Source organism: Takifugu flavidus, chromosome 13 (assembly GCF_003711565.1).
Source record: "Takifugu flavidus isolate HTHZ2018 chromosome 13, ASM371156v2, whole genome shotgun sequence".
NCBI classification, from domain to species: domain Eukaryota; kingdom Metazoa; phylum Chordata; class Actinopteri; order Tetraodontiformes; family Tetraodontidae; genus Takifugu; species Takifugu flavidus.
The window spans coordinates 22809-46185 of record NC_079532.1 but is presented as its reverse complement, the minus strand read 5'-3'; the positions used below and the strand labels follow the sequence as shown (position 1 = coordinate 46185).

Genomic DNA, 23377 nt, shown 5'->3' with positions numbered 1-23377 from the left:
CTTTCATTTGATAGATATTTTATTACATGCTAACAGCATTATTTTTTAGTCAAATAAGAATGTAACCCCAATTTTTATAGCTCTGCAGACTTTATTTTCTGAATAAATCAACACTAGGGTGTACACTGGGGTGAACAAAACCTGTCCTCGAGGGCCACAATCCAGCCAGACATTGTAGAGGGAGGATGGATGTGGTATTTCTGTCTTTCCTTATCCACCCACAAAAGGATTAATTCACTCAATTTAATATTTTTATTGTATTTATTAACATTTATGATAAAACTGGTGCCCATTAAGGCTGCATATTATCTGAATTGTAAATAAAGAAAACCCAAGTAAGCCCATATAAAGGGCAGACAACTGTTAAAAAAAAAAAAGCTGAAACGTATGAATTAAATAGGCACCATCTGTTTGTGTGGGGAAAAAAAAAAACTCCAGAAGAGTCACTGTGCACCTGAAAAAAATTGAGCAACTCATTCTTGGATTCTAGGGGCAAAGTTACAATTCAAATATTAATAGGGATGCAGAAAAAAAAATCAAATTTTCACATTGCCACATTAAATTGAAGTATAAAACAAAGTGGGGCAGAGAAATAAAATAAGAGACTACACTCATTTAAACTGACTTAAATCTGGAAGTTTTATCATCTACATGATTTCTGAACTGTGGTTTTTCTGGAGGTCCATGGTTGAGAAGGTCATTGTCTATGTCTGCAGTGGCCTCTGCAATTTCCATTTGGATGTCAGTTAATTGCCGTTTCGTGTTCCTGTCTTCTTTGCTATCATCACTAAAGACAGAAGCCTCTCGCTTCCTCTTGCAGACCAGGCCAGAGTCTTCTTCTCCAATACGTCCCTCATGGAGTCCCAGAACTCGAAGACACACAATGGCTGCTGCTTGCTCTGCTAATTTCTTTGACTTCTCCCTGAGTGGGAACATAGTTAAACACAACTACAGTTAGGGATCCTATTTGTAGGAATCTTTTTAACTATTGTAATTTACTGTACTTTTTAAAGGACAAACTGCTAAAAACACATGCGTGTTAAAGTGTGTGCACAGACCACAATGATGATCTGTATTTCTTCTGTGCAACAGTCACAACAGACTGAAAAGCTCTATCCTGAGGGCGCTGTTTCTGAAAAAGATGATGTCCATTGATGTGAAATTGTGGATGTAATGAAATATCTATTTCATTTTATCAAAATATTTTAAAGTAGCCTTAATGTGACAAATTACCTAATTTTAAAGACAAACCTCAACTGCTATCTTTACATGGTGTGTCCATACACGTCTCCAGAGGTTAGAGGTTATCAGGTTTTTTCTGTTTGCCAAGAAGATTTAAACTCTAATTTTAAGTCCAATGTCACTGCATTTTACACCATTCCTTTTTAGATGAATGTCAATTAAGCTCCAAGGTACTGTGAAATGATCGCCTGTCCAACTGGAAGGCATTATATACTCATGCCACTCTGAAATTGGTACATGTTAAGGGCTACAGCCAGGGCAGCAGGTAACACATCTGCTGCTGATGTTCTATGACTAATAAAAATGACCAATAATGACAATTTAACAGAATTTCAGCTAACAGTTACCAGAAAGACAATTGCTGCAGTTTGGAGACAGTTGTGGAACTCGAGATAATTTGTGTTTCTTACCGTCTCATACTGTGGTTGCTCCAGTTTCTCTCGGTGGGTCCATTCCAGCAGTAACATTTTTGGTGTAATTGGTGGCACATAGTTCCCGCTGCAATGACACCAGTAGTTTTACCTTCAGAAATATTTTTGGAGTAAATTTACATGAATACAACATCATTATGTATCACAACTGTTAAAGACATACCTTATTAGCAGACCAGGGAAACTCAGCAACATTAACTCAGCTATTTTATTATTATTGTTATTACTACTATTATTATTGTTGTTATTATTTTTTGGGTTCGTTTTTCTTTACATCCATTAAGGACAGACAGGTGCAGAGGTTAAGTGGGGCCAGTAGCATAATGAGGTATTAAAATTCATTTTAATAGCTCTCTTAGCAATGGAAACTAAACATGTCAGGAATTAATTGCTCTGGATGTGTATTTTATGTTGTGTTGATGGATAGAATCAGACGATTTTCAGTAACTGAACTCAAACTGATCATCCATGACTAAATCCAGCTGGTGTTGATCCATACCTACAGCATGTGTAACTCCAAATGAAACCAGTCACAACAGACTGAAGAGGTTTCCGTCCAACTACTGTTTCTGATCTTGCTATAAGAATTACCAACAGTACTGCTGCTGGCCACTTATTTTTTTAGAAATCAATATTACAACTCTGGAAAATCAGGAATGCAGATTTCAACTATTGTGCAAATAAAACCTGTCAACTATATGTACTATTTGTACCATTTTGTCTTAATTGAATCTGGGCGACAAACAAACCTTCCTTTAGATTAGAAATGTAATCATTGAAATTTACAGTCTACATTATACACCTTGTCACCAAAACTGAGTTGCATGATTAACATTTTTTTTTTTGTTTATAATCATCCTACCGGTACATGTATATGACGTACATACTTCATGTTAACACTGACCGCTCAAACTTCACTGCCATGGTGATGACATCCCCCTCCATGATGGGTTCATCCAACTGGCTTATGTTCTGCTGAGCATTTCTCCGGGACTGGATCCATTCTTGGGTCTGCTGGTAAAACCCCAGTATCCCATATGCCTCACTGAAATTCCAAAGACTATATTTTGACATACGTAGAATGTGTGGATTTGTTTCAGGAACAGTTTAACATAAATTAAAGCTATACAGCTAAAATGAGCTTTAGTATTTTGATTTGTCAACTTGAACTTTTTTCATGAAGTTATATCACAATGAACTTACCTGGAACTGAAATTGGGTCATGTGAAATGTCTGGGAATTGATAGAATTATATGCAGACGATACTCAGATATAAATGCAAAACAGAGCGAGGGCAGCTCTGCTAGACATTTGCTTGACTGTTCCAGGGATGTCAATGCCTGGAGACCCAGAGAACAAAAACAGACCTGGTCCCTCTTATACCTTATTTTAAATCCAGTTCCAACCTTTGGATTACAGATAAACATTGATTTTAAATTGGATCAACAGGTCATTTCTGTTGTTAAAACCAGTTGTTATGACTTGAGACTTTTATCCAAGAATAAAGTTGTTTTATCTTATGGTGATTATGAGCAAGTGGTTCATCTCCCTAATGTATTTCCGAACTCCTAAATGTCTACACCTCATGAGCTCGATCTCATCCCCAAAAGTAGGCTAAAACCATGAGCTTTTCCTGTGGCAGCTCCTAAACTCTAGAATGAGCTACAATTATAAATAAAGATTTCCTCTACATTTAATTAATTTCTTAAAACTTACTTTTTTCCTTGACTTTCAACTCGGTTTGAGAGTTATGCGATCTCTGCTTTTGTTGTTTTATTCACATTTTATTGCATCCTTGTCAGAGTTTCCATAATTCCTTATGTTTTTAAGATATTCATTTTAAACTATACCTAATCTTTCTTCTTAACTCCTTTTTTTTTTCCTTTTAACCTTGGCCTTATATGTAAATCTCTGTGCAGCAATTCTGTGAACCTTTATGTTTTTGTTAATATATTAGACAAAGTATATTGGATTGGGGAAAAAATACTGATTAAAATGTTTTTTCAAATAATTATTCTTTATAAAATTATGATAAAAACACCACAGGCAATCTAAAAAAAACTGTATTCTTTCATTTTCTGGAATATAAATCAGTAATAAAGGCAAATATAAAAATAGCTGGCACATCTTGATTGACAGCTATGTTCACATTATTGCACAAGTGACCTTAATCGAGTTTCCTCACTTCAACCTGTTTAATCTCAAACTTGCAGACTCTGGGGAACAACATAAACAAAATAAAAAGATTTCTTCACCTGTCTGGTCCCATAAAGACAACAAAAACAAAAAGGCAAAGAAAATGCGAGAGACGATATGAGACAACACACAAACAATGCTTTCAGTCTCTAAATCAAATTAACTTAACTGAAAACTTTTTGCTGTAGCTATGAAGCCGCAAAACTGAGGAATAATACTGACGCTGCCTTTGAAATGACATGAGTATTTGCAGGAAGAAGCTCAGAACCTAATGATACCAGTATCTGATAAAACAGTGAAAAGAAGAATTTATGCAATCACTGATGACGAAGACAGCATGCTGAGGGGAAAACTTCACAATTCCCCAGCTTATGCTCTTCACATGGATGTTAGCACAGAAGGAGAAAATTCCCATAGTTTGATATTTGTTCATTACATGAAGTAGAATATAATGCACAAGGATATTTTGTACTGCCTCCCTTTTCTTGGCCAAGCAATGTATAATGTCCTCCGTGATTATATGGAGAAAAATAAGGGGCATTTGGTAGGATTTTGCACAGACGGGTCTCCCATCAATGGCAGGACAACAAAGTGGTTAGCAAATCACATCACCCAACGAGGTTCAGCTACAATATGGAATGATCCACCATGAGCAAGTGAACCCATCGGAGACATACTGCAGCAGGGTGTAACCATGGTCAACTACATCAAGCCACATCCTCTGCACGCCCGTCTCCTTGCCAAACTCTATGCCCATGTGGGCTCTATGAAAATTTACTGTTTCACATAGAGGCATGGTGGTTGTCCAGAGTTCACTTGTTGGAGCAGATTTTCAAGTTGAGAAACAAACCATAGACGTTTTCAATGAAAGTGAAAATCTGTTGATTTTCTGTGTGACAGCAGAAAATGTGCCTATTTGCATATGTAACAGATATCTTGCCTAAGTCAGGGGACATCCCGTGACCCCGAAAGGGATAAAGCGGTCAAGAAGAACAAGACAAGCATCATAGGAGAACAAAAATATCCTGCAAATTAGTGATCGTATCAATGAATTCAGGGTGATAACTTAAAGTCAGTTTCGCGCATCGATAAATACTCTATAAAGGAGATGTGTAGTCACCAGAAGTGTGTAGAAGAGCATTCACCATATATTTTCCAGATGTAGATATGCCAAAGGTAGAATGGGTAAGAGACCCCTTTCACTTATGTGATGCAGGTGCAATGCACGCATCAGGGCTTACTTTTCACAAGTGGCAGTGGACAAATTCTGCCTGAGAGAAAATGTACCCAGAGATCACACTGTGTGCTTTAAAACTGCTGTTTCCTTTTGAAAGTACAATTTTGTGTGAAGTTGGATTCAGTGCCCTTGTGTGTATTATGTCAAAGTACTGTTTCATAATTCATTGCTTGAGAAATTGTTCAGTATTGATTTCCAGCCTTGTGAATACAAACTAGCCTGAATGTTCACAGATATTCTGAGCAGGGAAAATAAAATTTTATTTTGTGCAGCAATCTGGCTTCTCTGTATCTAAAATACAGTATAACAAACTTGATCAAAAAACTAATTCCAAAAAAAGAAATGTCTCCAAAGTCCCCAGAAATTGTCAAAATGGGGTCACGAGTCAAAAAAGTGGAAACGAAATTAGGGTTTGACCATAAGCAAACATATAGGAGTGTATTTTTGCCAGTATGAGCACGCAACGGCGCATATGTGACCCACAAAACATACATGTAAACAATGGCAAATTGAATAATATGCACAATAGAATTGTGTGCACATACAGCTTGGTGTACAAAATCACATTCCACAATAGTGATTGCCATATCTTTTCAAAGACCCCGAAAGGGACAAAGCCGTCAAGAAGATGAGAAGAGGAGATAGGTAGGTTGTTTGACACCTTGACACAATGTTATTATAATGACCCAGTACTTTCTCTCTGTATTACAAAAGATGTTTCCTGAAAGAAATGTTCCGTAAAGTGAAAATCTAGCTTACACCAAATGTATAGCAGATATTCCTCAAGCATACATTTCAAAATGTTATGGCACTGTCACTTTGAAATGATCAAGATTACAGTTGTGCTCCGGTGATTAAATGAGCCTCTTAAACTCTAGTCCACCTCCACAACTTACATGGACAAGAGTGGGAATCAACAAGCCAAGCATCAAGTACCTGAAGACAGTATTCATATTTAGAAATGATTTTTGTACAATGGGAGGAAGCTGTAGCATTCCACTGTTGGTCTGTGGTCAAAGAAATTTGTTACCTGATCTCAGCAGTGGACTTGGCTGTCTGAACTTGCTTCCCCAAAGGAGACTCCACTTTGTCTCGTAGCATCTGACATAGGCAGTATTTCGTGTTGAAGGCATGGTTTTCATAACGGATTGCCTGTAGAAAAAAACACCCCAAACAGATTCTGGTCCATCACAGAAGACACAACTTGGGTATTTTCACACACTTACACATAAAAGGCCACAAATGTCAGATTTTATAGAGGTCAGAAGGGTTGAGGGGATAGTGAAAGAGGACATTTATGTTTAACTTGAACAACCAACTTTGGTTATGACAGCACAGGGACAATCTGACTACAGACTTGAAAAGCCCAAGGCTCTTATCCAGTCTTTCAAAAATTAAAGAAGCCTTTAAGACAAGCATTATTTATAACAAGTTAACAAAAGTCACCTTGGTCACCTTGATTGAAGCGCTTTCACACTTTAGTTAAGTGGGAAGTTGATGTCTTACTCTGAGTACCAATGTGGGGGTACCAACAAACTATCAGATGGAGCAATTGTAGACATTGATCCCACATAAGATGTGCACAGGTAAAATGGCATTATAAGTTCTTAAGATCTGCTTCAACAGCCTACCTAGTAGAATGAAAAGCTGCTATATTTCAGAATTTCAAACACAAGAATAACAAAAAAAAAACCCCACATATTTCAGGTATTCCTCCATGACCTTCTCAACAGGAAATGGTCCCCGTTTGCTGAAGATTGACACATTCCACATCGCAGCTCGGGCCAACATGACAGATGAGGTGCCTGTTGCCACCCTGAAGTCTTCAATATCACTATTTGTCTTCACTAGATCCAGAGATCCTCCGCTGCAAAATTTACAGGACACCATTTGGGTTAGAAAATTCTTTTTTTGTAGCTCCTTTGGCTACCAAATCCTACCTGTAACCAAAAAAATATTTTGAGATATTTCTGCTATTGGTGGGTTTAGTGATATGGCAAAAAGTGTGATTACTAAGGTGATAAACAGTGTCTGACTCCAAAGCTATTTTTCTGTTACCCAATTTCATGACACATTTTAATTCACTGGGGAAAGGTTTATCTGATTTACTTGGCAATGACAGGGATGGAAACACTCCGAGCGATGGTCCGTATGTAGTCACAGTGTACAGGGTGTCTGGGGCGTTCCTCCTTGAACCTGAACACATAAATTGATAAAATGACATAGGAAGCCCTCTTAAATTTACCTTGTACATCTAAAAGTTGCGAAATCTAAAGCTAAAATCCACTTTATGTTTTAAATATCTATACTCTTGTCCCAAATTTAGCCCTAGTTCGGCATGACCATCATGGAAATACAGCACAAGATCCCCTAGATGGGCTTCACAGAGATGTTATGAATGTCATAAGCAGATCAGAAACTATAATGAAAACAACTTATATGTATTTACACATTGTCCAACATGTCAAATGTGGGAAGTAGATTATCACGTGATTTGTGTTGTACGTATGTCTGAAAAGGCATTGCAATTTTATCCTTCATAATCAAATGATTCTTCATAAATAACAATTGACTTCAGTTGTAAGTAAAACACAATCAGTAATCATTTATCTTAACATTACAACATATGTGATACACATGTCATAAAGCATAAATGAAAAATACTTTGCATTATATAAAAATAAAATCCTACAACTTAAATAATGATTGGATGGTAATGATGTATGAACATTATGTCTATTAAATTTAAAACAAAATCTTTTCCAGTTTACTTGACCAGTGCAGTATAATAAACATATCAAAATAAAATAAAATGTATTAAAAAGACAGGGTGGGTGTTGTCCATGACATGTATTATACTGCATGGTACTTTTAATGCTCAATTATGAGAGCTGGAGTTTACCTGCCATGAACAGCGATGGCTGCAACACCAGTCTTCTCAATCCTCTGAACTAGACTGATTGTATCCTCAAGCTTAAACCACAAAGAACCATGAAATCAGTAAGAGCAACTGTTTCATTGAAGGAATACATAACTCTGTTTTCATTTATTACCGAAGGCAGGATTCGGATTTTACATGTGACAGGTATGGACACTCCTGTGACCAACTTTCCAAGGATCTGCAGATTGGAGTCATTTACTCAAATACCTGCTGGTCTTCAGCATTATGAAATCAATTTTATTTCAATTATAAACATTGTAAATGTTTCTGTCTGACATCATTGGACGGAAGTTTGAACAGTGTATCAGTACTCACAGCCTCAATCTTGTCAGGATCAGCGAGAAGGGCAGCTCCCATCCCACCCTGCAAAAGATGAGAAAACAGATCACTGAGACTGGAAGTGAGGTGGTGTGGTTGAGCCACGCTTGACGCCCTGCAAACATAATATCTACTCCGACATTCTTAGAGCAATCATGTCATTCAAGTCAACATCTACTGCACACAAGCTTGTTATACTGCAGTGATAAGATTTTATTTGCCATCAAATTGTGATCATCAAATGGTTGCTCACTCAAACCAATGGCGTAAAGGAGTGACAAACCAGATAATGTGATAACATCCTAGTACTAGCACCAATTCACCATTGCTATGTCACTTCTTATTTTATTGGACAGCATGTTCATTCTGACAGCTGAAAATGTATACTTATTGGCAAAGACTGATAATACAAAGTATGTACATCCAGACTAAGAGGCATTTTGGAATTTAAAAATTCAGTTTTGTGAAAAAAAAAAAAAAAAAATTCAAATGCCCTACCAATTTGTGCTTTAGATGTTAAAACAATATCATGTGCGACAATTTGTGAGATACATTTCCCCAGTTTGATTTTTGAAACTTTAACAACCTATACGAACCTTGTTGTACTGGTATAAAGTGTATACTGTGTATTGAACGTGCACATTGATGAAAAATGTAATTCTGCTTAGTCTTCTCTTAGTTAGATTACTACGAAAATTTTAACTGACTTTTGCAATGACAAAAACTGATTTGCGGTAAAATTATCAGCCATTGATCAATAGAGGTTGATAAAAGGTTGAAGGAAAAATATTTTCCTGAGATCACAGGTTGTGACTGGCATCTCACCTTTGTGGAATATTCTTTAGGACATCCCATATTCACATCAATAGCAGCTACATCTCTCTCCCTGGATGAAAAAGAGACAAACTAACAAGATTCAATAAACAATTATTCCCTAAACTACACTGAACAATATTAATTTATCCAAAGTAAGATCTCTGCATCGACTGAACTTGTTACGGTTTTCTTGAAACCGTTTTGCCTTCTCTCAAGAAAGGTTCTTCAGTTCAGTGTATTTATATTTACAAGTAAAACAGATAATGGACTAACACTACTACACATAACACTACATTCAAGCAGCTTTCAGAGTGAAGGCTATATAACTCAACAATAATACTGGCTAATTTATGAATGTGTAAATGTTTTGTATTTTTCATCTGCACTTATTTAGTGTGAGTATTTAAAAAGTGTGGAAGTAGCATAGCGATAATCTCAACAGATAACAGTAAAAATATAGCTTCAAGGTGTGAATAAAATGCTGGGTAAATATTTGGAATTATTATATGTTCATGTAGGTTCTCAATCATCTTTCTAGATCTAGATCATAGTAACCCATTAAGGTCTATCGGTCTGTCAACTGGACTGAGAAAGAAACTGGAAGATGTTTCACCTCCTAACCGAAAACCAGAACTAAAGAAGCCTCTTCCAATTTCCTTTACAGTCCAATAAAAACTCCAATAGACCTTATGGGTTTTGGAATTCTCCAGGGTAGTGAATAGGGTTGTGCTGATCTTCTTGAGTTTATACTGAAATGTTCAATTCACAGAAGTGGACTTACACAAGCTGGGCTACTGTCACAGCTCTGTCCGGATCAGCAGTTCCCTGTTCCAAAATAATTGTCAGTGTGAACCTAAAACTGGTGATGCTTTATGATGGCTTTGTCTCACCATCTGGAAAACAACTTTGTTTTTCTCTCTTTCACAGGTTCTGAACATCACTCGTTCATCTGGAGCAACAAAATCCACCGTCTCCAGCACCTCTGAAGAAAGACAAAAGGGCAAATTTAAAATTTAGGGAAACGTTGAAGGTCCAATGCAAGGTTCTTGCATAGCACACATTTAAAGGACAGATGTGGGAAAAAATACTGGTTGAGGTTTGATTTCTCAGACTTTCCCTCAAAAATGTATCGTGCTCTGTGGGTATTTTTCAACCGTGCGACAGGGAGACTGGTCAGAGTCAAGGTAGAGCTGAATGGGGAAAATTTTAAATATACACAATACAATAAGGACCCTGACATGAAGCCAATCAAACATCTCTGGAGACAACTATAAATATCTGTCCACTGACTGTCCTTATGCAATCTGCCAACTTGAGAGGCTTGGCAGAAAATAAAGTTATAATATCCCCAATTTCAGGTGTGTCCACCGGGTGAGGAAGAAGACTGGGGGCCGTGATTGCTGCTGATGCAGTACTGAGTCTGAATAATTGTGCCTGTGTATTTTTGACTTTTTAAATATAATTTTGTAAAAATAAAATAAACCAAAGCTTTAACATAAAATATGTGGGGAAAAGGTGAAAAGCTTTGACAACATTCTGACTGCATATTAGCAGGGTTGTCATTTCAAAAGTAGCAGGTCCAGATGTGGTGGGAAACATCTACGACTAATGTGCACTTTCCAACACCAGATGTTGTTTACATGTATACATGGCCTTGCTCCTTACTGCATGGAAATAAAACTCACCATTTACAACCCGGTGACACTGTGCCATCTTGATGTCAATCAGCTCCTGAAACCAACAATACAGAGTTGACAACACTACTATTTCCATAACGTGATTTTCTCCTCACCTCACAATAAACCACATCAGCTCCATAGTCCAGAGCCAAAAGCCTCATGGGCAGAGTCCCAACGCGGACCATCGGACCTAGGGCGTTGATGTTGCTGAAACTTAGCCTAGACACTGCCATTATGCCTCAATCATCCTGATAAGGGAACACAGTGGGAAAACACCCCCTGTAAGATCTGCCTTTTAAACGATCCATGGGTTCTGATACACTGAAAAGCATTTCCTCGCATGAGGTCGAAAATTCAGAAGATGCAAATTTCAGCTCTTATTCGGTGCTGTCTCAATGACTTGGTAAGAAAGTCATTTCGCTAGGCAAACGGTAAGGTGGACTTTTCTAAACTGTGTATATTTATGCAGGGTTCCACTTAGCTAGGCTAACTTTCGTCATCCAACTCAATACTGTGACAAACTACCACGTAACTGTTAGAAATCAGGCCACTTACCGGCATGTGATGTTATCATTAACTACATCCGAGTACAGCGACTCATCATGTGCGAAAAGACGAAACGTGCGTTTTCACTTCCTGTTTAGATGTACGTCATCGTGACGTCTATGTTTTCCGGTTCCTCTCTGAAGGAGATTTTTTTTTAAAAGGACTTTTTTTTTTTTTACATAAGAAGCTTATAAAACCAACAGATATGCATAGCACACGTATATTTTACGACAGGAGGTAAATAACTCACAGTAGTATGTTTTATTGTTCACAAGTGAGTTTTGTTTGCTTTTTGGTTGGCAGAAAATTTAATGGAAAAAATGTCCTGAGCTCACTGTAAAAAGTCAAGAAAGGGTGGATCTCATTTTTTTGTGCAAATTTACATTTATGAATATGTAATTTTGCTCTAACAAAGTTAAAAATAAAGGTTTTGCTAATTTTTTTCTTTGTTTTGATAAAGTCAAAGGTCCAACCAGTACAATGCTCCAAAATAACTTATCTCAGTCAATGAAACCACTGCAGTACAAAGCTGCAACTGAGTCAATGCACACCAGAGGGATAGAGTACATTTTCATATTGAGTATTCACTTAAACTAAAAATCAGGACTTTGCACAGCTCAACAGTCTTAGTGCACAGTACCTCTTGTGACGGGTGCAGTTTGGACCCAAATGCAGCACTCTGGAAAGCTGGACCGCAGTAATGACTTTTATTAACACATGGGCAAACAGGAACTCAGGCAGACAAGGAAACACAGGAAATAGTCCGTTCTTCAGGCTCTGGGCCCGCACAAAGTCTATGGGTTGCAGGCTCGGGGAGTGGGACGAGCAGCAGCGAAGTCGGGGCCGGGCGAAGAAGTCTAAACCAGGTGAGCAGACAGGAACCAGAGACGCTGAGGCAGAAGTCGTAGTCAGGGGCAGAAAGCAGGTAGGTTGTCCGGGGAACAGGCAAGGCAGGCAGAACGAAGACAGGCAGGGTCGGTAACGGGTAATCCGGCAGGGAAACAACGCTGGAAAGTCTCGCATGAAAGCAGAAGAACAATCTGGCACTGAGTGAGTGTGAAGCTGGAGAATATACAGTATACACTGGTAGGGGAGCTGATTGATGAGTGAGGGCAGGTGTGTGATCAGTGACTGAGAGCAGGTGTGTGATCAGTGACTGAAAGCAGGTGTGGTGATCAGTGACTGAGAGCAGGTGTGGTGATCAGAGGGTGTGGTGTGAGCAGGACAGTGGAAAAGTACTGGGACAGGAGGGAACTGGGGAAAAGGGGCTGTAACAGAACCCCCCTCTCAAGGGACGGCCCCTGACGTCCCAAAAACAAAGTCCAAACTGAGCCGGGTGGGTGGAGGGGGGCCTGGAGGAGGGCTAAAATTCTTCAGAGGCCTCCGTCTCAGCTTCCTCTTCGTCCTCGTCGCTGGAAGCCTCGGATGACAGGGAGGACAGAGTCTCTAAATTGGCACCCCCACCAGCATTGGGGATCTGGGAGGGCTGGTCAGGGTGACAGTGATGGAACTCGCGGATGAGCTGCGCATCCAGGATGTGACGGCCGGTACCCATGACCTCTCCTCTGGGCCGTATCCCTCCCAGTCTACGAGATACTGAAGACCCCTTCCACGGTGGCGGGCGCAGCAGGCGGTGAACTGTGAAGGCAGGACCCCCATCAATAATCCGTGGAGGTGGCGGCAGCTGAGAAGCAGGCATCAACGGACTCTCTCGAACCGGCTTGATCCTGGAGACATGGAAGGTTGGGTGGATCCGCATGGCACGGGGCAGCTTGAGCCTGACAGCCGCAGGGTTGATGACCTTCTCGATAATAAACAGCCCGATGAACTTAGGAGCCAGCTTCTTGGACTCCACCCTCAAGGGAAGGTCTCGGGTCGAGAGCCATACCTTCTGCCCCACCAGGTAAGTGGGAGCCCGGGAGCGACGGCGGTTGGCTGCCGTCGAGTAATGGTCAGCTGCTCGTAGGAGAACAGCCCTGGCCTGGGTCCAGGTCTGGCGGCAACGGCGGATAAAAGCCTCGACGGACGGACAGGAAGCTTCACTCTCCAGGGCTGGGAACAGCGGCGGCTGGAAGCCATAGGCGCACTGGAAGGGAGAAAGTCCAGTGGCGGAGCTGGTTAGGGTGTTGTGGGCATATTCCACCCACAGTAGCTGCTTGGACCAAGTGGAGGGGTGTCTGGACGCCATGCAGCGAAGCGCCGTCTCCATCTCCTGATTCACCCTCTCCGATTGGCCGTTGGATTGAGGATGGAACACAGAGGACAGGCTTACGGCCCCGTGGCCCTGTGAGGCTGCAGAACTCCCGCCAGATACGGACGTGAACTGGGACCCCGATCAGAGACTACGTCCGACGGAAGGCCGTGGAGCCGAAATATGTGCTGTAGAACAAGAAGCTTGGGTAGGGGCACAAAGTGGGCCATCTCTTGCTGAACCGGTCTACCACAGTCAGGATAGTGGTGAATCCGCCCGACAGTGGCAGACCGGTAACAAAGTCCAGCGAAATATGGGACCAGGGTCGATGTGGCACAGGCAGAGGTTGCAGGTAACCGGCAGGGGCCTGGCGGGAGGACTTGTGCAGACTGCAGATCGGGTAGGCGTTGACAAACTCTCTGGTGTCCTCCTCTAAAGTGGACCACCAGAACCGCCGCTGCAGGACCTCTTTAGTCCGCTGAATCCCTGGGTGGCAAGTGAGCAGGGAGCCGTGGGCCCATTGTAGGACGTCAGACCTCAGACCGTCCGGGACAAACAGGCGGTCAGGAGGGCAGGAGGTGGGACCAGGTTGGTTCTCCAGGGCAGCTTTTACACGCTCCTCCACCTCCCAGGTGAGAGAAGCCACAAGGCAGGGAGCAGGAAGAATGGTGTCTGGGTTGAGGGCAGTGTCTTCTGTTCCCAGGAACTGGCGAGATAGAGCGTCAGGCTTGACGTTGCGGGAGCCTGGCCGATAGGAGAGGGAAAAGTTGAACCTGGTAAAGAACAGGGAACACCTGGCCTGACGGGAGTTCAGTCTCTTAGCCGACCGAATGTACTCCAGGTTCTTGTGGTCCGTCCAAACCAGGAAGGGCAATTTAGTCCCCTCTAACCAGTGACGCCATTCCTCCAACGCCAGTTTCACCGCCAACAGTTCTCGCTTCCCAATGTCATAATTTTGTTCTGCCGGAGACAGACGTCAGGAGAAGAAGGCACAGGGGTGCATTTTCTGGTCATCAGCAGAGCGTTGAGAGAGAACGGCGCCGATACCCACATCAGAAGCATCGACCTCTACTATGAAGTGCCTTTCAGGGTCAGGAACCAGGAGAATGGGAGCTGAGGTGAACCGGCTCAGCAGTCCGCCCCCGTCTACTGCTGAGCCCTCCCTTTTACTGGGCAATGAGAGACAAAGTGCCCAGCCTGTCCGCAGTAGAGACAGAGGTTCCCCTGTCGTCGTCGCTCTCGCTCCGCAGGAGTCAGGCTGGTGCTTCCCACCTGCATGGGTTTGCCCACCCCAGATGAGGGCTCTGTGAGAAGGTTGGGGCGGCTGGAGACCCTCGCAGGCGGGCAGACGAACGGTGCTCCGCCCCTCCCTAGCGTAGCTCTCTTCTCCTTGCCTGGATGCGCCTGTCCAGCCTAGAAGTCAGTTCAATGAGCCCATCGAGGGAGGGCGGAAGATCAAAGGAAACCAACTCATTGTTAATGTATGGCGCTAGCCCATTGAGGAAGGCGTCACACTGAGCCGCTGAGTTCCAGTCACTAAGACGGGCCCAGGTACGAAAGTCAATAGCGTAGTCGCAACGGGCCGACTCCCCTGGCTCATGAGTCCCCCGGCGGCATCCGGGCCCAGAGAAACAGGTCCATAAACTTTAGGAAGTTCAGCAGAGAAAGTATGGAAGGAGGAAGAGGGCCGGCGTGCCTCTCTCCCACTCAGCCGTTCCCCACAGGCATGCTCTGCCAGGTGATTGATGGTAAAGGCGACCCTCGCCACCTCTGAGGTGAAGGTGTAGGGCTGCAGAGCAAACGGGATAAAACAGTTTGTCAGAAAAGGATTGCAGCCCTCAGGGTTCCCAGAATAACGCTCTGGGGCTGCCACCCGGGGCTCTGGAGCAGTGCCTGGTGGGAGAGCCAGAACCGGAGGAGGAGGAGCTGGAGCAGGTACAGGAGCGGCCGGTTGTGACACTGAGACCGTAAGCTGTTGGACCTGGGTGGCTATTGAAGTTAATGCCTGCTCCAGGGCCGACACCGTCTGCAGCATTGGAGGCTAGCTGGGCCTCGAATTATTGGAGCCTTCCCTCCACCTGGTCCAAGCAAGACTGAGGTGATGACGAGTGTGCTCGGTCCATGTTTGGCCAGATTATACTTTGACGGGTACAATTGGGACCCAAAAGCAGCACTCTGGAAAGCTGGGACCGTTGGTAATGACCTTTATTAGTACACGGGCAAACAGGAACTCACGCAGACAAGGAAACAGTCTGTTCTTCAGGATCGGGGCCCACACAAAGTCTATGGGTTTCAGGCTCGGGGATTGGGTTGAGCAGAGCCAGAATGCGGAACCGAGGGGGAGGACGTGAACTCTCGGAACCCTACAAATTCTTTTACAGCGGGCAGGAGTGACAGAGAGGGGCTTACAGGCAATGAGGCCGATGATGCAGCAGAGCAGACTGGGGATGAGCAGCAGCGAAGTCGGGACCAGGCGGAGAAGTCAGGACCAGGTGCAGAAGTCAGGACCAGGTGAGCAGACAGGAACCAGAAACGCTGAGGCAGAAGTCGTGGTCAGGGACGAAAGGCTGGTGAGTTTACCGGGAGACAGGCGGTGCAGGCAGGTCAGAGGCAAACAGGTTCACAACAGGAGGTCAGGCAGTTAAGAAGTGCTGGAGAGTCTTGCATGGAAAAGCCGAAGAACAATATGGCAAAGAGTGATGGTGCAGGGGAGGCTTATAAGCAAGGCTGATTGGCAATAAGCTGCAGCTGTGCTAGCAGGTGAGTGGAGTTGAGCTGATGGGGTGGGAGTGGCTGGCAGGCGCCGTTCGCAAATCTCCCACGGAGCGGAATGCAATGTAGACTGTAGACTGGGGGCGGTCCTGGCTCGCGATTGGTTGGCCCGGAGTCTACACTTGTGGGCAGGGTGTAGACAGCCGGGCCCTCTGATTGGTCCAGAGTCTACATCTATGAAGCGAGGTGTAGATGGGGAAGCCTTCCGATTGGTCCCGAAGGCAGAAGGTGGGCCCCCGAGGGTCCCCGATCATCCGAGCCCAATAAGAGGGCCGCGCGTAAGTGCGTCTGGAATCGACCTGCGAAAATTTGGATTGAGGTAAGTCAGCCGATCTTTCCTACTGTGCTTTTCATATTTGCATGCTTTTTGCGTGCTTGAAGCATATCTTTGCAATAGTACCTGTAAATGTGCTCGAAAGCTAACTTTTGCCGTGAAAAAACAACTTTCCGCTAGCGGGATAATGTCGCTAATCGCATCTATAGACATTGTGTTATTGAGGTGCCTCCATGCTCGAATTGCTTGTTTGCCTTCTTTGTTTCCGAATTAAATGTTTACATTCAATGTTGTGACCTACATGCCTATTGAGTATTACAAACAAAAGAATGTCCATGAGTGTGCAGGGACAATACAGCCGAGAAAGGTGGGAAGTGGGAGGACAATACAGCCTTGTTAGGTGGGAAGTGGGGGGGACAATACAGCCAAGAAAGGTGAGGGCAGCCAGATGTGGGCAGCAAGTGCAAGTACCTGGGAAGTGCCTTGCTTGGTGGCAGTAATAATCTCTGGGTTAGTTGTTTGCTTGCACATGACACTTTGCTTTGGTTGTTTTTTTTCAGATAAAGCTTCTGCAATGGACCCATTGATGCCATCGCTGTGTATTCTGGACATAAGTGTGCCACAGGATAGGCAGCAGTGCATTCTGAAGGCCTCAAAAGAGGTACGGGACCAGTCGAAACCACATCAGCCCACTGATGACAGTGGACTGAGATGTCTTAAGACTGCCTGTGATGAAGGTAAAGTAATCAGGGTCAAATATATGTTTTGATGCTGAGTTGACTCACTCTACTTGGACAAATGTGGCATTAAAGACATAACCGTTTGTCTTCAGCTAAAAGGAGATGCCGCCGGTCAAACATGAGTACTGTTGGGGTGCATTTCATGGACTCCTGAACCGCCGTCCGGTACGCCCACAGAACGAAAGGTAGGCGCCGATCCCAGTCTTGCTGCCGGTGGCTGGTCAGGAAGCTGGGTGGCCAGGGTGTGGTTGAAGCGTTCGACCCGTCCATCGCTCTGAGGGTGTAATGGTGTGGTCTGGGTCTTCTTGATGCCGAGCCTCCGGCAGACCTCACTGAACACTTTCGCTTTAAAGTTGCGACCCTGGTCACTGTGCAGTTCCTCTGGCACACCAAAGCGGCAGAACATCTCATTGACCAGGTGCTCAGCGGTGGTGGATGCACTTTGATCGGGGACGGCATACGGCTCAGGCCACTTGGTAAAATAGTCCATGGCCGCAAGGAGGTTCCCTTGGTTAGTGTTAGGAAAGGGGCCCAGGATGTCTACACCCCCACACTAAATTGGAGACCCCACCTGGTACTACTGCAGGGGAGCGTGCGAACGCCTGAGCAGTGTAAGAGTCACACCGATGAACATAGAGCTCCACATCCTGACGACACCCTGGCCAGTAGAATCGTGACCTGAGCCGGTGTAGAGTCTTGGTGACTCCAAAATGACCTGCCCCCACTGAGCTATGGACAAGCTGAAGGACCCTGGGGCGTAGTTGGCGGGGGACCAGGAGTTGGAAGATATTTCAGTGGCCCCCAGGGGTCTGCCAACGACGATGGAGGAGGCCATCACGAATGATGAGGCTGGTCCACTCGGCATAAAGGGCCTTGGTCTCAGGGTCAAGTGCTGACACTGCATTCCATGCTGGTCGTTGGCCGGTCTCTATCCAATCTTGGACCCGAGAGAGGACAGGGTCTTGGCTCTGGTAAAGCCGGAGCTGTCGGAGATCAATGGTTTCCAAACCATCGTTGTCAGCTGCTTTTTGGGCTGAGACCTGGGGCCCACTCTCGTCATCCAAGGGGATGGGTTGCAGGGCTGATACCGTTGGGTTCGCACTATCCCGGTCCTCCGCACGCTGGCAGTACTGACACTGTTCCACTTCACAAGGGCGTCGGGACAAAGCGTCTGCGTTGGCATGATGACGGCCAGGCCAGTGGTGGATTTCAAAGTTGTAATCCTGTAGTGTCTCTAACCATCGTGCAAGCTGTCCCCCTGGCTCCTTAAAGTTTAAGAGCCACGTGAGAGTGGCATGATCGGTACGCAGGAGAAATCTTCTCCTGTAAAGGTATGGCCTGAAGTGACGGAGCCCGAGGATGGCAGCCAGCAGTTCCTGACGGGTGACACAATAGTTCCTCTCTGGTCGGTTGAGGGAGCAACTGTAGTACGCGGTGACCTGCTCCCCATTCTCTCCCTCCTGGGACAACATGGCCCCACAATGAATGGTAGTTGGGGATCTGGATAGGACAGTACGGAGGATGCAACAAGTGCTGAGCGGAGCTCCTCAAAGGCGTCAGCACAGTCCTCACTCCACTTAAAGACTTGGCCTTTCTGGGTCAGCTGATGTAGTGGTCTGGCAATGGTGGCAAAGTCCTTGACGAACCGTTGATAGTAGGAGGCCAGACCCAGGAAACTCCTCAGTTGTCCAACATTGTGGGGGACAGGCCAGTCTCTCACAGTGGCCACCTTAGCAGAGTCAGTAGACGCCCCTGCTGCACTGACGACATGGCCCAAAAAGGATGTCTCTCGTCAGAAAAGGTGACACTTCTTGGGATGGAGATGCAGCCCAGCCCGGCGAATGGCGTGAAAGACCACCTCAAGGTTGGTCACAGCACTCTCGAAGTCAGCAGCATGGGAGAGGAGGTCATCCAAGTAGACAACACAGTGACTTCGAGGAATTTCAGACAGGACCCTCTCCATAAGGCACTCGAAAGTGTCCGGGGCGTTGCAGAGGCGAAAAGGCATGACTTTGAATTGCAACAACCTTTGGCCAATAGAAAAGGCAGTCTTGGGGCGTGCATCCGGTGCCAACTCCACCTGCCAATAGCTGACAAAGATCAAGGGAGCTGAACCAGCAGGACCCTGCGATGTAATTGAGGGCATCATCAACACGGGGTAGTAGATAGGAGTCTTTGAGGGTGGACATCGTTAAGGCGGCGGTAGTCAACACAGAACCGCCAAGTGTCATCTTTTTTTCTTACCAGGATGGCGGGAGATGCACAAGGGCTACTGGAGGGTTCGATGATGCCTGCTTCTGCCATCTCTTTGATCTTTTGTTCAACTGCAGCCTGCTTGGCCAGCTGCAGGCGACGGGGGCGGAGACGGATGGGGCGAGCATTACCAGTGTTGATCTCATGTTGTACTAGACGTGTGTGTGTACAGTCCCCATCCCTGGCTGCAAAGATTTCGGCAAACCGCTGCAGTAGTTCCCGAAGCTTGCATGTCTCGTCCGCCTGTAGGCCCTCACAACTTCTCTGGTGCAGGTCATCAACAGCTTGCCTGGTCTTGTCTGATGGCACTTGGGGTGGCAGTGATGATGTGGAAACTCCCTTGACCCTGGCTGATGGTGATTGCATGGAGGGGGCCTGAGTGTTCGGCCGCAGAGAGGACGCTTGCCTCTCCTTTCTCACCGGTGGGGTGAAGCGTAACAGCTTCAGAGCCCAGATAAAGTGTAGTCCTTGGAAGGTGGACCACAGCCTCCCACTTGGCTAGACGATCCAGCCCGATGATGCAGGGGTCTTGTATGTCGGCCAGCCAGAACTTGTGATCAATTGTGTGGCTAGCAACAGTTACCTGGAAAGATCCTTTGCCCCGCATTCTGGTGCGTTCACCGGTGACTGTGGTTATACCAAGCTTAGTGGGTTTCCAACCCTGTGGTCTCGGGCCATCTGTACCCGGTAGCGTTCCAGGACAGACAAGCGAAATGGTGGACCATGTGATTGCAGCATAAGTTTTCATATGATCATGCTGCATTCACCTTTGTTTTGAGAAAAAAGTGTATCCTGACCCAAAGTGACGTTTTCTCCACGCGCAAACGTCAAAAAAGTCAAAATAAGATTGCAGCACTATATTTCTATTGATTATGTTGCATTCACATTTGTTTAGAGAAAAAAGTTTTTCCTGACCCAAACTGACACTTTCTCCACGAGCAAACGTCAAAAAAGTAAAAATGTGATTGCAGCATAAGTTTGCATATGATCATTTTGCATTCACCTTTTCTTTGAGTAAAAGGTGTATCCTGACCCAAAGTGACGTTTTCTTCACGATTAAATGTCAATAAAGTCAAAATGTGATTGCAGCATAAGTTTTCATATGATCATGTTGCATTTACCTTTGTTTTGAGAAAAAAGTGTATCCTGACCCAAAGTGACGTTTTCTCCACGAGCAAACATCAATAAACTCAAAATGTGATTGCAGTACTATTTTTCTAATGATCATGTTGCATTCACATTTGCTTTGGGGAAAAAAGTGTATCCTGACACAAAGTGACGTTTTCTCCACGAGCAAACGTAAAAAAAAGTCAAAATGTGATTGCAGCACAAATTTTCATATGATCATGTTGCATTCAATCTTTGTTTTGAGAAAAAAGTTTATCCTGACCCAAAGTGACATTTTCTCCATGCGCAAACATCAAAAAAGTCAAAATGTGACTGCACCATAAGTTTGCATAAGATCATGTTGCATTAGTATTTATTTTGAGAAAAAAGTCTATCCTGACCCAAAGTGACGTATTCTCCACGAGCAAACGTCAAAAAAGTAAAAAAAGTGATTGCAGCACGAGTTTTCATGTGATCATGTTGCATTCACTTTTGCTTTGAGAAAAAAGTGTATCCTGACCCAAAGTGACGTTTTCTCCACGCACAAACGTCAAAAAAGTCAAAATAAGATTGCAGCACTATATTTCTATTGATCATGTTGCATTCATATTTGTTTAGAGAAAAATGTTTTTCCTGACCCAAAGTGAAGTTTTCTCCAAGTGCAAACGTCAACAAGTCAAAATGTGATTGCAGGATACTTTTTCATATGATCATGTTGCATTCACCTTTGCTTTGAAAAAAAAGTGTATCCTGACCCAAATTGACGTTTTCTCCATGAGCAAACGTAAAAAAAAGTCTAAATGTGATTGCTGCATAAGTTTGCATATGATCATGTTGCATTCACCTTTGTTTTGAGAAAAAAAAAGTGTATCCTAACCCAAAGTGATGTTTTCTCCATGAGCAAACGTCAAAAAAGTCAAAATAAGATTGCAGCACTATATTTCTATTGATTATGTTGCATTCACATTTGTTTAGAGAAAAAAGTTTTTCCTGACCCAAAGTGACACTTTCTCCACGAGCAAACGTCAAAAAAGTCAAAATGTGATTACAGCATAAGTTTTCATATGATCATGTTGCATAAACTTTTGTTTTGAGAAAAAGGTGCATTCATGCCCCAACTGACATTTATTTATTTATTTTTAAAAAAGTGAATACAACATGGTCATAGAAATATAACATAATATCTATCAATTATATAAATAATCCTTTTGTATTTACTTCTTTTTCAAAGAAAATGTGCATCCATGCCCAACTGACGTCATTTGACCAGCAAATGACTAAAACGTCCAATTAAAAGAGGGAATGGTGATGGTGATGTAGCTTACTGGAATGCATCGTTTTTGCCTGCCGAGTGTTAGTTTTCAACTGATTTCACACCAGGAATGCAGGATTACCACTCATCCATCGCTGTCCAACAGTGCAAATACTCTTCAAACCAAAACCATAAACCGCAACCATGAGCCCAACACTAACCTTGCAATTTCATCATCTAAATCCGAAACCTTCTTAATCCAATTTAGTCAAAGCATCTCATGAAATCAACTGCTCTGAATATACTCTCGTTTGGTGTGGTATATTCATCGACTCGTTTACAAAGTAATTTATTGATTTAAAAACGAATACGTGTCACGGTGTTGATGACAGGACTCCTGCTTGCTTCGGCTTGGGTTTGAACCTAGGCCCCCTGTGCGACGGACTACAGTATTCCATCTCATCCATACCGAGTAGGTTAACACTGCAATGCAAATGATCTTCAAACTAAAACAATAAACCACAAGCCCAATTCTTTGGTGATATAATATATTAATCTATTCTTTTACAAAATAATTTATTTACTGTTCTTGATCTAATTTTCCAATGCTCTTAAAACATTCTCTGGTAGTGAAATATATTAATCTACTCCTTTACAAAGTAATTTATTGATTTAAAAAAGAAAGTGTTTCATAACACAGATATCTGGACTGCATAGCCGCCTGCGTGCCTTGGCTTGGGTTTGAACTATGATTCACCAAGTGACGGACTGCAACATTACCTGTCAGCCATTCCTAATCTAATTTAATAAAAGAGTCTCATAAAATTAACTGCTCATCATATACTCTCTTATGGTGTAATATATTCATCGACTCCTTTACAAAGTAATTTATTTATTTAAAAAAGAAAATTTTTCATGACCTTTATGACAGGACTGCATGGCTCATGCTTGCTTAGGCTTGAGTTTGAATGCGGATCCCCTTTGTGAAGGACTACAGTAAAACAATAAATCGCAACCACAAGCCCAACCCTCATCTTGAAATTTCATCATCTAAATCTTAATCTTTCTTGGAGTAATTTTATCCAAGAGTAATTAAATTAACTGTTCTAAAAAAAACATTGACTGTTTTGGCTCCTGCTCCAGCAGGATATCATTGCTTCTGGGTGCGCAGGATTGATCATGAACATGGGTGACACGAGGGAGGAACTGCAGCCGTCCCACTCAACAATACCTGCCAGGTCAGTGGACCAGTGCAAATGACCAAGAAAATGTGAGAATAATTATTCTATTATTATAATTTAAATGCATTAGTACAGGGGTGGCCAACATGTCAGAGAATAAGAGCCACTTTTTTAATGTGTTACTGCAAAGAGCCACACCAT

General features: G+C 43.5%; 1 protein-coding gene and 1 long non-coding RNA gene across 4 annotated transcripts; one reads left to right on the top strand and one right to left on the bottom strand.

The window, feature by feature from the left end:
* Nucleotides 1-242: 242 nt before the first annotated feature.
* dus2 (dihydrouridine synthase 2) lies at nucleotides 243-11561 on the bottom strand. Of its 3 annotated transcripts, XM_057051052.1 has the most exons (16): nucleotides 11416-11561; nucleotides 10974-11108; nucleotides 10867-10912; nucleotides 10072-10163; nucleotides 9963-10006; nucleotides 9191-9251; nucleotides 8363-8410; nucleotides 8160-8225; nucleotides 8009-8079; nucleotides 7216-7302; nucleotides 6805-6973; nucleotides 6137-6258; nucleotides 2578-2718; nucleotides 1653-1740; nucleotides 1059-1132; nucleotides 243-922 (listed from the first exon to the last, which is right to left on the bottom strand). In XM_057051052.1, the coding sequence occupies exons 2-16, from the start codon at nucleotides 11091-11093 to the stop codon at nucleotides 616-618; spliced, it is 1536 nt and encodes a 511-aa protein (XP_056907032.1). In that variant the 5' UTR covers nucleotides 11094-11108; nucleotides 11416-11561; the 3' UTR covers nucleotides 243-615. The 3 variants fall into 3 exon arrangements, with proteins under 3 accessions (XP_056907032.1, XP_056907034.1, XP_056907033.1); XM_057051054.1 differs by lacking the exon at nucleotides 2578-2718; XM_057051053.1 differs by lacking the exon at nucleotides 10974-11108 and having other exon boundaries at nucleotides 11416-11502.
* A 5048-nt stretch (nucleotides 11562-16609) lies between these two features.
* LOC130536300 (uncharacterized) lies at nucleotides 16610-17536 on the top strand. The gene is made up of 3 exons (XR_008953321.1): nucleotides 16610-17017; nucleotides 17052-17380; nucleotides 17476-17536. It is a non-coding gene; the product is annotated as an uncharacterized LOC130536300 (long non-coding RNA).
* Nucleotides 17537-23377: the final 5841 nt, after the last annotated feature.

Coding starts and splice junctions, on each gene's coding strand:
- dus2 (XM_057051052.1), bottom strand. CDS start 11,093: ATGGCAGTGTCTAGGCTAAGTTTCAGCAACATCAACGCCCTAGGTCCG. Junction 9,252..9,962: donor GTGACAGTAGCCCAGCTTGT/GTAAGTCCACTT, acceptor TTTTTCATCCAG/GGAGAGAGATGTAGCTGCTA. Junction 2,719..6,136: donor AAGTCCACTGCTGAGATCAG/GTAACAAATTTC, acceptor TTGGAATTTCAG/TGAGGCATATGGGATACTGG.